The 16,910-nt window shown below is 49.2% G+C and overlaps 1 protein-coding gene across 1 annotated transcript in view; it reads right to left on the bottom strand.

The window, feature by feature from the left end:
• The window catches only part of CDK13 (cyclin dependent kinase 13), a 107,328-nt gene that overhangs the window by 63,952 nt on the left and 26,466 nt on the right, over window positions 1-16,910 (bottom strand). Inside the window, exon 5 of the mRNA XM_087713109.1 lies at window positions 12,561-12,731. Coding sequence (XP_087569235.1) covers window positions 12,561-12,731 — 171 coding nt within the window. The remainder of the gene's footprint in view (window positions 1-12,560; window positions 12,732-16,910) is intronic.

Here is a 16,910-nt window from a genome sequence, read left to right as displayed (position 1 = left end):
CAACAAGGCTTTTAAAGCCGCGGCAAGGCTTTTAAAACCACAGCGCTCCTTAGGTGAAATCCCAAGTGTAGGAGCTGTGAGGCTAAAGCTGAGCCACCGCCCATGCTGCCGCCTCTGAAATGATCTTGGCTGCAAAGTGGGAGCCTGTCACCCCGTGCACCCAGGGACTGGGCAGGGCTCTCCCAGGCCCAGAGATAGGAGACCAGAGCACTCCTATCTCCTTCTGAGGCTGACAGATCAGTCTCTATGGCCAGCAGTCAAAAACTTTGGAATTTAGAATATCCAATCAATTGAATTATTAATATAGCTATCAATAAACAATTACCTCAAAGGAGCCAAAGCTAGTGCTTGGACCAAAGACTGAGAGGAAACTGGGAGCCAATAGGGAAGGAAGGATACTTTAAGAAATTTTCCTCGGTCTATGTACCAATCAGGCTGTGACTAAACCCAGCTGCAGCCCCTCCCGTCACATCTACAGGAAAATGGGTGTCTCAGGTAAGTCCAACGCCCACTCTCCATAGTTGGTGGAGACAGTAGCCAGGAATGGGACATATCAAAGCCCGACTTGTCCTTACGAGTGGGCCGTTGTCTGAGCCAAGACTCCCTGGTCTGTGCACATGTTGAAGGACCCTTCTGCTGAAAGCAGTTGATGACGACGCATATTTGTAATGGCAAATAAATGGAGACGGAGAGGTCCAGGTGGCCACCTGACAGACCTCTTCAATTGAAGCCTGTGTTGCCCAAGCTGCAGTCATGGCAACACTCCTGGTGGAATGAGCTGTAATGTGTCACAGTGGAGGTAACGACTGTACTTCATAGGATTTGGCAATGCAGGTCCTGATCCAACGACCCAGAGAAGATGAAGTAGCCATGTTTCCTATTGTGGCTGGTTGGAAGGAAACAAACAAGGCCTCTGAGAGTGTATGATCAGAGGTCCTCCTGATGTAAATAGGGAGGGCTCGGCAAACATCTAACGTGTACCACTTGCACTCTAACTGGTGAGCTGGTGCGGGACAGAAATTTAGTAGTACCAGTTCTTGGGCCCTATAGAACCTAGTGTTCACTTTTGGGACAAAGGCCTGGTCCAGCCTTAGCACTACCCTGTCCGTATGGAATACACAGAGGTCCTGTCTCACGGACAGGGCCGCTAGTTCAGACACCCACCTGGCCGATGTTATGGCCACCATGAACACTACCTTGAGAGTAAGATAGCGCAGGCAGGTGGACCTCAAGGGCTCAAATAGTAAGGGTGTCCAATACTTTGATCAAGTCCCAAGTTGGATACCTATGAATGACCGGGGGCCTGAGGTTAGTAGCACTGGACTGGATCACGGAGAAACCTATTGCCACTGGACAATGTCTAAGAATAATTTGGGGGATGGAACCACCTCTTTTTCCACAGCCAGTTTGGTAATTAAGAGGGTCAATTTGTTCTCCAGCTGAGGATTCCTGTCTAGGTTGAGAACTTCCCATATTGGCCACTTTCCTGGCCTTAAACAGGGGGGAATGGAACAAGGATGGCTTAAAGAGGTCCACAAAGGCCGGTTGGCCAGACAAGTCAGAATCCCTGTAGGGTTCCTCTTCCTCTCCAAATAGGGAGGCCTGACTGGGGGAAATGAAAGGAAGTTGATCCTGAGATGGCCTGGTCTCTCGAGAATGCCGCGGCTCTCTCTGATCCCTGAACTTATGTTTCTCAGATGACCCAGGGCTGGGCCTATATTGAAACACAGCCTCTATTCCCTGCCTGATAGTCTGGGAAGTGATAGCTGCCATAGCTGGGGGTGGATTGATATCTGATGGTTGCTGATGCCTGGAACTTGTGATGGTATTTGAGCAGGAGCTCCTGGGGAAAGACTTCTGTACCCCACGGAGACATTCCTACTTGGGACAAAGTCGGAGAAAACCCTGGGTTCCTCTGGGGGATCAGATAGGGCAGGGGAGGGAGGCTCCTCCTCACTGTCGGGAGATAGAGCATCCCACTGGGGACATGGGTAGGATTCTTGAGCATCCGCAAACAGATGACGGCTGCCCTGCTCCAAGAATGCTGATTCTGAGACCTGTCTGGCTGCCGCCCTCTGGGCTTTTTGAAACTCCCTGTCCAGGACCTTGTGAAGTCGGCTCCCCCCCCCCCCCGTTGGGTGGCTTTGGAGGCCTCTGGAGCATGCCCCTTAGGATTAGGTTCTGGAACCACCCGCTTGCGAGCAGGCCTCGCTCCCGAGGACCCTGCAGATAGCCTGCTCTGAGGGCAAGAGCTGCGAGGGGTTTCAGTCGCCAAGGCTGAGTCCCCTGTTGCGGAGGTCGCCATTGCGGGTTGCCACATGGCAGCTGCAGTGGCCAGAGAAGGAGTCCCCCTGTAGCACGTTGACCTGTTTGGTGGCTCAGTGAAAGTGGGACAAGGCAAGGTCTTTATTTAGTGCTCACCTGTCTTCTTTTATAGCATGGTAAGAAAAATGCTGATCCAAAATGGTGGCTGCCGCTTTTCACTCCTATTCAAAATGGCGCCCATTGGCATTAATATTAGGAAATGGTGCCACAATGCAATGGAGGCCTGGGCCTGTGTTGGAGAAGAGGAGAAACCTCCTTTCGCTGGAATAAAAGGCTGCTCTTTTGGATGCTAAAGTATAGAGCAGCCTACTAATGCTGAAAAGGTTTTAATTTTTCCACAATTAATCTAGAAGAGAGGCAATTAACATGTCCAGTCCTAGAAAAGACTAAAAGCTAGGAGGAGCTACCAGAGGAGACATGTCATCACAGATTGTAGACTTAGTACAATTGGATGTTGGACTGAGTTAACCCATTCCTGAATGCTATCTCCAATATGGAGAAAGGATTGCTTCTAATCCTGTATTGATATGAATGTTAATAATTATTTCCCTATTTAAAATATTAAAGCAGGCCCATTTTATTGCATCAAAAATAACATGAATTATGAATTAATCTTTTTTTTCATATATAAACTTTCATGTATTAACCTGATATTTTTCTGTCTTTTTCTTGTACTATGAATTATTATTATAAATTGTATTTTTGGGAGCTTTGTAGCATCTGTGATTCTTTTCCTTTCCTTAAAATTCTTTACTAGTTGACACACAGTATGATAAAATATTTCAATACAGCTAATCCTCCACTCATGATTGTAATGGAACCTGCCTTTTACAGTTGCAAGTCATGATGGTCAGTAAGCGAAATGACCATGTCATTGCCTTGCTTAATGCCTCCATATCTTTTTTCCCTGATTAGTCATTAAGCAATTGCACGGGTCATTAAGCAGAACATGAGGTGCCCCAAAGATAAGGAAGGCCCTGGAAGTCCCAGCATAAGCCCAGACCTACCTGGTCCAGGCCTTCCAATGCCTTCCCTTAACCCAAGGCACCTTGTGATCCATTTCCTGTGATTCAGGGACCCCGCAGGCCTTAGGCCTGATTTTTGTTCACCACCACCACCACCAGGTCACCTCAGACCTTGGTATTCCTTCCCATCCCACCAAGCCCCATCCCTTCCACTCCCTCCACCCATTTCAGTATGTTCTGCTTTCCTAACAATCTCCAGAGTGCTCTGAAAAGCTCTGGAGCTTAAAATACACTGCTCCGTTGGTGTCGGCTCTGCTACCCTAATGTGTCACCAGAGTGTTCTGGAGAGTTCCAGAGCTGACATTAGGAAAGCAAAGAAGACTACTATGTTCACAATTTACTCTGTTTTTCTAACATGAATGCTTCTCTGGAATGCTTCAAAAATATCCAGACATGTTTTCAGGAAATAGAGCAGATTGGTCTGTTCCTAGGCTGCATGGTTTTATTCTGGAAGCAGTTGCAATTTTTAGAGCAGCCACAATTCCTTGCACCCACTCCAAAAATGGTAGCTGTTTCCAGAATACAGCTGTTGAGTCCAGGGAAGCTTAGGGCCCCCTAACACAAGCTCTGGAGATCTTTGAAAGGTAAATCAATGACAGAAGGTTGTGAACCCAGTGGACTGGAAAGCGGACTCAAGGTTTGTGGAAACACAGCAGGGCAGAATAAGGCGGAGGCAGGTGCGGGAGCGGTGGGGGGGGGGCTGCTATAGCATCCCTGCAGTTGGTGATAAGGACAAATGAACATAAGGGCACTACAGCAATTTTAACTTCAAAGTTTGTTCATAAGTAGCTTTCAGAGGTAGGGGGTATGCATCATAACTTCGAAAGGTGGCCAAGCAATCCCTCATAAGTCAAGCACTTCCTGTAAAACATATAATAAATAAAGCCAACAAAATAACCGTTGGCTTACCTGAACGGTCGTTCTCTGGGCACTGCGGGAGAGTCCAAGCATGGGTTAAATACAGTCTATCTGCCCTAGGACTGAACACACCTCCTTTACCTCAATGAGGGCAGTTTAAAAACCAAGTCTTGTCCGCTATAGGATGCCCTTCCTATACCTTGATCATGATGCAGAATCTTGGACACTACAATAAACCCTGGGCGGGTTTGGACTCTTCAACAATGCCCACAAAATGACAGTTCAGGTAAGCCAACAGTCATTTTCCTGTGCGCTGCTTGGAGAGTCCAAACATGGGACATATCCAAACTATTGTGTCCCGGGGGGGGGGGGGGGGAGAAGTCATGTCCAGATTGTTGGGAGCCGAGGCAACTTGCTGTAAAACACGTCTTCCAAAGGAGGCTTCAGCTGAGGCAAAGGTGTCAATTTTATAATTTCTGATGAATTCTGTGGGAGACGCCCACATAGCCGCTCTGCAAATGTCAATGGAAGCTTGCATCGCCCAGGCTGCTGTAGTGGCCGCGCTCCTTATAGAGTGTGCTGTCACTCGACCTGGTACGGCCCTGCCTTGGTGTTCATAAGTCATTTTTATACAGGCCTGCAGCCAACGTCCAATGGTGAAAGAAGAAGCCCTGCGGCCTAGAGACCTAGGCTGAAATGACACAAAAAAGGACTCAGAGCGTCTGAATTCTTTGGTCCTTTTGATGTATATGCGAACCGCTCTTCAAATGTCTAGCTTATGTCAGGAACGTTCCTTTGGATGCTTAGGTCTGGGGCAAAAGTTCAGGAGGATCACCTCTTGGGTCCTGTGAAATTGAGTATTCATCTTCGGTATGAAGGAAGGATCGAGTCGAAGGATGACCCGGTTGTGATGGATACACAGTTACTCCCTGACAGAAAGCACTGCTATCTCTGATACCCTCCTAGCAGAAGTGATTGCTACTAAGAAGGCAGTTTTAAGAGTCAAGTGCCGGAAACTGGCAGTTCAAATCGGCTCAAAGGGAGTGCTCGTCAGGGCTCGCAGAACAAAAAGTAAGTTCCAGGAAGGATACCTGTGTATGGCCTGAGGGCAGATGTTGGATGCACCCTTCAGGACATTCCTGACCTGAGGATGTTGACTCAGGGACTGATGAGTGTCTCTAGCCAGTATGGCGGACAAAGCCGCAAACTGGTGATGGAGAGTGTTTTTTGAGGTTTTTTTTTTTTTTTTGAGTTTATTATTTATAGGCCGCCCTTTTCCCTGAGGGGCTCAGGGCAGCTTACAATTTATAGGGAAGGGGATACAAGACAATAAAACACTAAACATGAAAACAGTGCAAGTAAAAAATAAAACACAACATTCATCATTCGGGTGGGGACAGATTACGATCTTTATCCCCAGGCCTGACGGGATAGCCAGGTCTTGAGGGCTGCGCGGAAAGTCTGGAGGGTGGTGAGGGTACGAATCTCCACGGGGAGATCGTTCCATAGGGTCGGAGCTACTACTGAAAAGGCTCTCCTCCGCGTAGTTGCCAGTCGACACTGACTGGCAGATGGAACTTGGAGGAGGCCTAATCTGTGCAATCGAATAGGTCGCGAGGAGGTAATTGGCAGGAGGCGGTCTCTCAAGTACGCAGATCCACTGCCATGAGGGGCTTTATGGGTGGTAAGTAGGACCTTGAAGCGCACCCGGAGATCAACAGGTAGCCAGCGCAGCTCGCGGAGGATAGGTGTTATGTGGGCGAACCGAGGTGCACCCACAATCACTCGCGCGGCCGCATTCTGGACTAGTTGAAGTCGCCGGATGCTCTTCAAGGGCAGCCCCATGTAGAGCACGTTGCAGTATTCCAGCCTAGAGGTCACAAGGGCCCGAGTGACTGTTGTGAGAGCCTCCCGGTTCAGGTAGGGTCGCAACTGGCGCACCAGGCGAACCTGGGCAAATGCCCCCCTGGTCATAGCCGTCAGATGGTGGTCGAAGGTCAGCTGTGGGTCCAGGAGGACTCCCAAGTTGCGAACCCTCTCTGAGGGGTATAAAATTTGACCCCCCAGCCTGAGTGATGGAGCACTAACCAAATTATTGGGAGGGAAACACAACAGCCACTCGGTTTTCTCCGGGTTGAGTACAAGCTTGTTAGCCCTCATCCAGTCCCTAACGGCTTCAAGACCCCGGTTCATCACGTCCACCGCTTCATTGAGTTGGCACGGGGCGGACAGATACAGCTGCGTATCATCCGCATATTGGTGGTATCTTATCCCGTGCCTCCGAATGATCTCGCCCAGCGGTTTCATGTAGATGTTAAATAGTAGGGGGGATAAGACCGAACCCTGCGGCACCCCATATGTTAGGGGCCTAGGGGTCGATCTCTGCCCCCCAACTAACACCGACTGCGACCTGTCCGAGAGGTAGGAGGAGAACCACTGTAAAACAGTGCCTCCCACCCCCACCTCCCGCAGTCGTCGCAGAAGGATACCATGGTCGATGGTATCGAAAGCCGCTGAGAGATCAAGGAGAACCAGGATGGAGGCATGACCTCCATCCCTGGCTCTCCAGAGATCATCGGTCAATGCGACCAAAGGGGTTTCTGTGCTGTAACCAGGTCTGAAGCCCGACTGGAAGGGGTCAAGGTAACTGGCTTCCTTCAAGGACCGTTGAAGCTGGAAGGCCACCACCTTCTCAACAACCTTCCCTACGAAGGGGAGGTTGGAGACTGGACGATAGTTGTTAAGTACAGCTGGATCCAAGGATGGTTTCTTCAGGAGGGGTCTCACCACCGCCGCTTTAAGTGCGGTGGGGAAGTGCCCCTCCCGAAGGGAGGCGGCAACAACCGCCTGGATCCAGCCTCGTGTCACCTCACTGCTGTTAGCAACCAGCCAGGAGGGACACGGGTCCAGTACGCAGGTGGAGGCACTCACAGCCCTCATGGCCTTGTCCACGTCCCCGGGGGCAACATCCTGAAACTCAACCCAGGGGTGATCTACCAATTCATCCTCTTGTGCCTCGGCTGGATCTGCAAGGGTGGAGTCCTCGGAGTGGGACTCATAGGGCCGGAAGGAGGGATCTCTGTGACGTAGCGAACCCTCCTTCCCCGGTAATGGCCTGCCCCAAAGTCCCCGCCATATCTGCCCCTCCCCGTTACGACCGTAATGCTCCGACCCACTCCCTCCGACCCACTCCCATGGCCGTGGTTCCCTCAACCACCCCTATGGGCATCAACCCTTTGTCCAACCCTCTTGAAGGAAGTCCAGAAGTTGGGATATGGATGCTGAAACATCCACAATGTCACGTCCTTTGCACCAGGTGGAAAACGCGGCCGAGGTCACGCCCTATAGGGGTGTTGTGGATGGTCTTCTGGACGTTTGAATGGTCTGGATGACCTTGTCGGAAAGATTTTGTTTCCTCAGGAGCTCCCCCTCAAGTGTCAGACGGCTAGTTGAAGCCACTGGGGGTCCGGATGACTGACAACCTCCTGGTTGAGGGAGATCTGCTCCTGAGGAATCCTCCATGGCTTCTCTATGGAAAGATCGATCAGATCCATGTACCAGGACCTCCTGGGCCAATGTGGAGCTACCAGTATAATCTCCGCCTCCTCCGCCAGGAGCTTGGTGATCATCTGCGGAATGAGCGGCAGGGGTGGGAAAGCAGAGAGGAGGCCTGGAGGCCACTTGGATCTCAGCACATCTATCCCCTCTGCCTGGGCCGAGTGGTAACAGGAAAAGAATCTTGGCAGTTGAGTGTTGACTTGAGTTGCGAATAGGTCGACTTGTGGTTGACCGAACCGCCTCACAATATACCGGAAAAGAGTGGGATGTAGACGCCACTCAGAGTTGTCGATCGTCTGTCGACTTAGCCAGTCTGCTCTTACGTGGCTTGACCCGGATATATGATCCGCTGATTGACGTTAAGTGGTGTTCCACCCTACGACCCAGGGACTCTGCCTCTGCCATGAATCTCTTGGAGAGGGTGCCGCCCTGCCAATTTATGTGGGCCTTTGTCGCAATGTTGTCTGTCAGTAACAGTACATGGTGACCAACCAGTCATGTTGAGAAGGAATGCAGTGCCAGTCTGGCTGCTCTCAGCTCCAGCCAATTTATGCTTCGATGAGACTCTGTCTGTGATCACCTGCCTTACGTCAGCTGACCTTGGCAATGTGCCCCTCAGCCGTAGAGACTGGCATCCAAGGTGACGACGATTCTTTTGGGTTCCTTAAACTGTCGCCCCTGCTGGACTGATGCCGATTGCCACCACCTGAGGGAGCGGAGCACCTTCAGCAGAAGCCAAACTCGTCTGGGCGAATTGCTGGTCTTTGACATTGCATTGGAAGTAAGAACCATTGTAGCTCCCAGGCATGCAGTCTAGCCAGGGAACTATCTTTAGGCAAAATATCATGATCCTGAGAAGCTGGGATAGTTGAACAATCGGTATGGACCAGAGCCGGCAACATTGGCGTATTCTGTTTCGTAGATTGCGTAGGCGATCTGGGACAGAAACACCTTGCAAGAGACAGAGTCTATTATGGTGCCCAGGTGCTGAATGTGAGTTGTCAGTTCTAGATGACTCTTCTTTCGATTCACTGAAAACCCATGGTTCTGTAGGGTGCGTATGGTGATTCACACGTCTATTAGAGCCTGGCAACGAATCATTGACTGAATTATGATGTTGGCTAGGTAACATTCCAGGCGTATGGGGCGGGAGCGAAGGTGAGCTGCTACCGCTGCAAGAAGCTTGATAAAGGTCCTAGGAGTGGACAAGAGGCCAAAGGGCACAGCCCTGTACTGATAGTGCCTCCCGTCGTAGTGAAACCGCAGGAACCTTCTGTGCGATGCGTGGATGGGCACATGCAGATAAGCCATTTTCAGATCAATGGACGTTAACAAGTCCCCTCGCCTTATGCAGTCCAGGATGGATTGGAGGGGCTGCATCTTGAAGCGCTTGTAGGCCAGATGCTGGTTCAGGCACTTTAAGTTGGCCTTCCATCCACCTGAGTTCTTGGGGACCAGGAAGAGAATGGAATAAAATCCCTTCCCCTCCTGGTTCATGGCATTTCTTTGCAGAAGATGGCTGATTTCTGCTTGCATGAGGGACCTTTTGATGGGGTTTTTGGGCATGGGGCAATGAAGAAACATTCGTGGGGGGAATGACAGAAATTCTAGGACCAGACCCCTCCAGATGGTGTTGAAGATCCACGTCTCCGTGGTGATCTCCTCCCATTGGTCTGCATAGAATTGCAGTCAGCCTCCGATGGGAGGGTCGCTCTGGCAGTCACTTGCCACGTCTGAACTGGCAATTGTTGGAGCCACCACGAAAAGGCTTCCAAAAGGAGCCCTGTTGCTGATGTCTGCCCCAGGAGCCAAAGGAGTTCCAAGAGTTCCTGTCTTGGTTCCTATCACTAGGTTGAGTATAGGCCCTCTGATATGAGAATGAGGTGGATTCCTGAACATTATCCTGGGCCCAAAAGGTTTGTTTCCTGAAGGATCCGGATCCCTTCTTTTCATTCTTTTTGTGAGTAGAGAAAGATCTTTCACTTATCTTTCGTCTCTATCAAAAACATTTTCCAAAGAATCTCTGAAGAGATGCCCCCCTTTGAACGGAGCTGAAGCCAGCTTCCATTTTGCCTTCATATTCGCCTGCCAGTGGCGGAGCCGTAGCAGATGGCGTGAGGTTACATTGGAGACTAAGGCTCAGGAAGCAAACTTCGCCGCAGTCAATGAGGCATCTGCAAGTATTCCACTGCTGTAATGATCTTGTTAAGATCGTGATGCCAACTAGACCCCTCCAAGGGAGGTTTAGATCTCAACTGGCGTAGCCAGAGTAAGGAAGTCCTAGTGAAGAAGGAGGCAGAAGTTGAAGTCTTAATGGCCCAAGTGGCTGCCTGGTGCATCTTATGGCAGGCTTTTTCCGCCCTCTTGTACTCTGCCTTGAGGCCATCTATGAGTTCTGCAGGCAGGGCAGAATTGGAAGTCAAGGAGACCACTGGGGCATTAACCTCTGGCAACTTCAGGATGCCCTCCATTTTAGCTTCCAGGGAATATAAATTTTTGTCCCCGTCCCCCCAGGATTGGCCAATATTCCTGGCTGCACCCATTGGCGCTGCACAACATCTATGAACAAGTCAGGAACCGGAATAAGTTCTGGATCCGGAGCAGTCTCCTCAGGACCTTCTTTGGGGTCCTGGGAAGCGGACAACAGCTTTGTCCTTAGGTTTAGCTGGACCTAGCTCTTTAGAAGCCCTGGCCTTATGTAGCGTCGGTTTGAAGAGGCCCGTGAAGGCGGGTTTATCAGGAGGCATATCCTCATCCTCTGATAATTCAAACTCGTCTGCAACCTCCTCCTCCCAAGCCGACACCTCCGTTGTAACAGAGGTACCTGGTGAGTCAGGGTTGCGCTCCCTGTTCTCAACGAGGTGGTGACCGGCCCTAGGGCCCTTGCCACCTCTCGACACTTTTTGCTGCATTGCCTCAACAAAGTCTTTGTCTTCTGCAGGCTTGGACCTGGAAGAGGCAGGTGACATTTACGCCTAACAAGGGCTGAGGAGACCTCTTCAGGTAAGGTACACTGAAAAGGCTCCAACTCATCCCTCATGGAAGAACTGGGGGAATCCAGGTATCCCAAGGAGGCTGCAGGAGACCCAATTTTTGAGTCCCTATCATCTAGGGATGGAGACTGATCGCCCTGGAGTGAAGGGACTTCCCCCTCCTCAGATATGGGTGTCGATGAGCCTGGAGTCTTGTCACACTCATGAGGCAAGGCTTGGCCCTGAGGGCTGACAGAGCCCTGTTTTCTGGGGCCTTTACTACCTGATGAACAATGGGTGGATTTCTCCCCAGTACCCTTCTGCCCTTTCCCCCCTTGTTTTGGAGGATCTGGCCTACTGCACTTTGAAGAGGGACCTGCCAGCTTCTCCCGTGCCCCCAACCCTTCATCTGCCATGGTGAACTATAGATGGTTGGATTCTTGGCTTGCGAGGCAAAGCTGCAGTAGAGAAGGACACCTGACACTGGCCAGCTGGCTTTGCAGCTTCTGCAGATCTGTTTGATAGCTGGAGGCTGGCTAGACACCCAGGACACTCCAATGCTGCCTTCCTGCAACAGGAAAAGTCCTCTGGAAGGGGAGGAAAGCCCTGCCGGCACCCTGGACAGGGCCAAGGACTCCTCTGCGGCGATCTGCGCTGAGGTGGTGAGGCACGATTCCCAGGAATCTGTTTCTGGCTGAATTGAAGCAAGGGGCAGTTTGACACTTTTAAAATGCTGCTGCGGCTTTGCACTGCTGAACAGAAGCCTCTGATGTTCTTCCTGCTTCAATTAGTATCCGTAGGTAAGCAGAAGGAAGACGGACGATTTTGCTCTTAAAATGGCCACCACGGCTTTGCGCTGCCAAAAGGAGCACTTCAATGTCCATCCCTGCCCTTATGAGCAGCTGTTAAAAAGCGCATGAAAAGCATCGCTTCCAAAATGGCTGCCGCGCTCTTCGGAGGCTCAGAAACACCGTCGCAACAGCAGGACCCTCTGGATGCTCCTGACGCTGTCAATCGGCCAGGAACACACAGAAACCTTCCTGCCGTTCCTGCACCCGCCGGCAGCCGCAAGACAAGTGATCTCTGTTATTCCGACCGCTGCGTGTGACCAGCAGCAGGTTGAATTGCCAACCGTCACCTCAGCAACCTTTCCAAGTAAATTGGACTTCAAGTAAGGTTCTAACCCTATTCTAACTCAATAACCACACTAAGAAACATAAAAAATACTAAATCTACTGTGAATTGCTTAAAGAGTTCCAGTCTATCTATCAAGGACTGAAGAGCTCCCCAAAACTAGTCCTGACGGGCAGACTGAGTTTTTAAACTGCCCTCAATGAGGCAAAGGAGGCGTGGTCAAAGAAAAATCTACTCAGTCCTAGGGCAGATAGACTATATTTAAACCATGCTTGGACTCTCCAAGCAGCACACAGGAGAATGAAAAGAAACTAGGAAGTTTTATTTATCTATTTTATCCCCTCTTCTTTTTTATAAATAACTCAAAGCAGTGAACATATCTAATACTCCTTTATCTTCCTATTTTCCCCTCAACAACCTTGTATGGTGGGTTGAGAGTGACTGACCAAAGTTATCTAGGCAGCCTGCTTGCCTAAGTGGTGCAGGACTCATAGTCTCCCAGGTTCTAGCATGGTGCAAGACAGAATTAATGCAGCAAAAGTTTAAAGTATTTAACATATTACTTTTATATGCAAGAATGGAAATAATACAGTACTTGCCATGTTTTTTAAATCAGCAGTCTTTTCCCAGAAACAATTATAAATTACCTTACAATTATGTACTGACAAAATAATGTTTATGAACATACCTTTATCTTTCTTGAAATCTAAAGCATCTTCTTTATCTGTCACTATTTCTTTCATGTTGATTATACTTGGATGATTTAGTTGTCGAAGAATTTTTATTTCCCTAATAGCTGTAATAGGAAAACCTTCTTTTTCATTATCCAACCGTACTTTCTTTAATGCCACCATTTCCCCTAGGAAAATATCAGTTAAACTGTTATTAGCAAAAACTAAAATGCTGACATATCCAGAAAACAATTTCATATTATACATGTAAACAATAGACTATTATAGAAGTAGAAAAACTATTTGTGACTATTAATTATAGTATTTTGAATTTAAAATCTATACAAGCTCTATATTTATCAAAATGTAAAGTTCACCAAAGCTTTTTATTTGATTCAGCAAACCAAGTATTCTGTCAATTAATTAATTAATTATACTAGCTGCAGTTCAGTAGTTCAAATCTCACCGGCTCAAGGTTGACTCAGCCTTCCATCCTTCCAAAGTAGGCAAAATGAGGACCCAGATTTTTGGGGCAATATACTGACTCTGTAAACCGCTTAGATAGGGCTGTAAAACAACTATGAAGTGGTATATGTCTAAATGCTTTTGCTGTAATCAAGACTGACTTAACTTTAAAAGACTGTACAGCCGAGTTAGTATAATAATTAAGTCAAATAACTAGGAATCAGAAGGCTTTGAGTTCTAATCTTACCTTAAACATGTCATCTTAGGCCAATCATTCTTTCTCAGCCTGAAGAAAGACAATGCCAAACCCCTTCCAAAATTTTGTCAAGTAAGCTGCCAAAACTATAGGTAGTCCTCAACTTAGAAACTACAATTGAACTCCAAATTTCCATTGCTAAGAATGGCAGTTATTAAGTGAGTTATGCCTTATGTACATTTTTGCCACAGTTGTTAAGCAAATCCCTGCAGTTATTAAGTGAATCACGCAGTCATTAAGGGAATCTGGCTTCCCCTCCAATATTTTGCTTGTTGGAAACCAGCTGAGAAGGTTACAAGTGATGATCACATGACCCCAGGACACAGCCACTGTCATACATATATTACCAAGCACCCAAATTTTGATCACATGACATGGGGATGCTGCAATAGTTGTACGAAAAATCACTTTTTTCAGTGCCTTTTTCAGCATATGTATATGCTGGTCTTGTTGTATTCGGGTCTTTTCCCGTGTAAGATTGAAATTCTCTTGGCAACATTTCGGCGAGGTCCTATTTGCCATCCTCAGGCTGGTGTTTTCAGCTTTGTGCTTGTGTGAGTAAGGCGTGGTCAGAGCTGTCGTCTTTCCATTAATCTTGGTGGGGGTGTGTGAAGTGCTGGCTTTGTTGCTGTAAGTGGGTTGTTTGGCTGTGTAGTTGCATCCTGATTGGTAGATGGAGTTGATATTTGTAGATTGGTCAGCTGTTTCATATCATCCTATATGGCGGAGGTGCTGGCTGTGTGTCCGTTGTTCTTTTGTGTTGTAATGACCTAGGTGGTGGGTGGGGTTCGTTTGTTGACTAGGGCTGGTTTCCAGATGTCTGTTAGGGGGGAGATATTGTCACGTTTATTCATGTTATGAGGGTGTTTCTCTATTTCGATGGCTTCCATAATTATTCTCTTGTTGAAGTGTCCACATAATGGACAAAGATACAAAAAAAATAGAAGGAACACCCATGGGATCACCCTTCTCACCCGTCATTGCAAACTTATACATGGAACATTTTGAAACTAACCCCTTAGATAAATCTGAACACAAACCCAAACTCTGGCTTAGATATATTGATGACACTTTGGCCACACGGGAAAGAAAAACTGGACAACTTCCTCACACATCTCAACAGCCTACACCCCAAAATACAATTCACTATGGAAATAGAAGCAAACAACCAACTTCCCTTTCTGGACATCCTAATCTACAAAAAACCCAATGGCTCTCTAGGACACACCATCTACCGGAAAAAAACACACACAACCGCTACTTAAACACACAATTCCATCACCACTCTGCAGAGATCAACTCTGTAGCCAAGACCCTCATCTCCAGAACCAAACGCCTAGCTGACAAAGACCACCTGAAAACTGAATTACACACTCTCAGAAACGTATTAATCCCCAACAATTCCAAAGAAAAACAATTACCAACCTAATCCAAAGGGAGACTCCCCCCAAAACCGAGAACAGAACAGAACAGGACAACGGCATCGCCCTCCTCCCTTACATCAAAGGCACCACGGATAAAATCAGCAAAATTCTCCACAAACACAATATCAAGACAGCCTTCAACAATGGCCAAAAAATAGCCAACATCTTAAAAAACCCCAAAGACAAAATCTTGCTAGAAAAAGACCATTGGCTTACCTGAATGGTCGTTCTCTCGGCGCTGCAGAGTGTCCAAAAACAGGTTAACTTCAGCTTGCTGCCCAAGGAACTGAGTTTAAATTTGATTGTAGCTCTGCCTCTTGGTTGCCTCAGAGGCTCAGTTTCAAAAAATGAAGGAGATCAATAGTCTATGACCGAACCAGTCAGAGTCCAAGTCCAACACATGAAGGTGTTAACAACACACCTCGCGGCCCCACCTTAAGGGTGGGTTTGGACACTCCGCAGAGAGAACGACCATTCAGGTAAGCCAATGGTCTTTCTCCTAGGCGCTGCTTGGAGTTTCCAAGCACAGAACATGCCAAAACTATGTCGAAGTCGGGAGGGAAGAAGAAATGTCCAGGGCAGCGGTGCTTGCCATGACCCTCTGTAGAACTCTCCTCCCAAAGGACGCCTCAGCGGAGGCGAAAGTGTCAAGTCTGTAGTTACAGATGAACGGAGATGGGACCAGACCACGTCGCAGCACGGCAGATTTCTTCAATCGGTGCTTGAGTAGCCCAGGCGGCCGAAGTTGCTGTGCTCCTCGTAGAGTGTGCTGTGATACGCAAAGGAACCAGTCTGGTCTGAGTCTCGTAAGACATCTTGATGCTCGCTCTGAGCCAGCGTCCGATGGTAGAGGATGTGACTTTCTTCCCCATGGAAGCCGGCTGGAAAGACACAAATAAGGCTTCCAACTTATGGAAGGGAGCAGTATGTTTGATGTAGATGCGCACAGCCCTCCGCACATCCAGTTTGTGCCATGTCACCTCTCTCTGGTGCCTGGGTTGAGGACAAAAGTCCGGAATTATCACCTCCTGCGCCCTGTGGAAGACGGTGTTAATCTTCAGGATGAAGACCGGATCCAATCTTAAGACGACCCTATCGGGGTGGAAAATACAAAGGTCGCCTCTAACAGATAAGGCGGCCAACTCCAATATCCTGCAGGCTGAGGTGATGCCGACCAGAAAGGCAGTCTTTAGAGTCAGGTGGCATAGGCCCACCGTCCGCAAAGGTTCGAAGGGTGGCGCGGCAAGCGCCTGCAAAACGACAGTCAAGTCCCAGGTAGGGTACCTATGGATGGGAGGCAGACACAAGTTGGATGCCCCCTTCAGGAACCCTTTTACCTGAGGGTGTCGGGAAATCGGTAACTGAGTGTCAGAAGACAGAATGGTGCTCAGAGCTGCCACCTGCCTGCAGAGAGTGTTTGGCGCCAGCCCCTTGTCCAAACCGTCCTGTAGGAATTCAAGGACTTGCGGAATGGTCGCGGAGGATGCCACAAGGTGATGGTTGAGGCACCAACGGGAGAAGGCCGACCGAGTTGCCTCATAGATTCTGACGGTGGAAGGTCATCTAGAGGCCTGAATCGTCTGGATGACTCTGTCGGAATAGTGATGAAGCCTCAGGAGGTCCCCCTCAAGTGCCAGATGGCCAGCTGCAGCCACTGGAGCTCCGGATGTTGGATGGCCCCCTGGCTGAGGGAGATTTGCTCCTGAGGTATGCGCCATGGCTGGGACACTGACAGGCTGACCAGGTCGGCGAACCAAGTCCTCCTTGACCAGTGAGGGGCTACCAGAAGCACCTCCGCCCCCTCCTCCAGAATTTTCCGGATGACATGCGGAATCAGAGGAAGAGGGGGGAAGGCGTACAGTCAACCCGGAGGCCAGCGGGATCTTAAAGCGTCGGTGCCCTCCGCCCGGGGGCAGTGGAACCGGGTGAAGTACCTGAGAAGGTGGGCGTTGGCTGGCGAGGCAAACAGGTTGACCACTGGGTGGCCGAACCTCTGGGACAGCTGGTAGAACAGTCTCGGGTGCAGCCACCATTCCGAGTTCTGGATGGTGGTCCTGCTGAGCCAGTCCACCGTCACATTGTCCACGCCGGAGATGTGGTCTGTTCAAATTGACGCTAGATGTCTCTGCCCAGAGACCCACAGCCTCCGCTTCTGACATCAGGGCCAGGGACCGCGTGCCACCTTGGTGGTCGATGTAGGCCTTGGCGGCGATGTTGTCCGT

Source organism: Thamnophis sirtalis, unplaced genomic scaffold (genome assembly GCF_051295495.1).
Source record: "Thamnophis sirtalis isolate CommonGarterSnake01/CBP01778 unplaced genomic scaffold, rThaSir2_p1.2 scaffold_4, whole genome shotgun sequence".
Taxonomy (NCBI): domain Eukaryota; kingdom Metazoa; phylum Chordata; class Lepidosauria; order Squamata; family Natricidae; genus Thamnophis; species Thamnophis sirtalis.
Note: the sequence above shows the minus strand (reverse complement) of the source record. Positions and strands in the feature narration are given on the sequence as shown.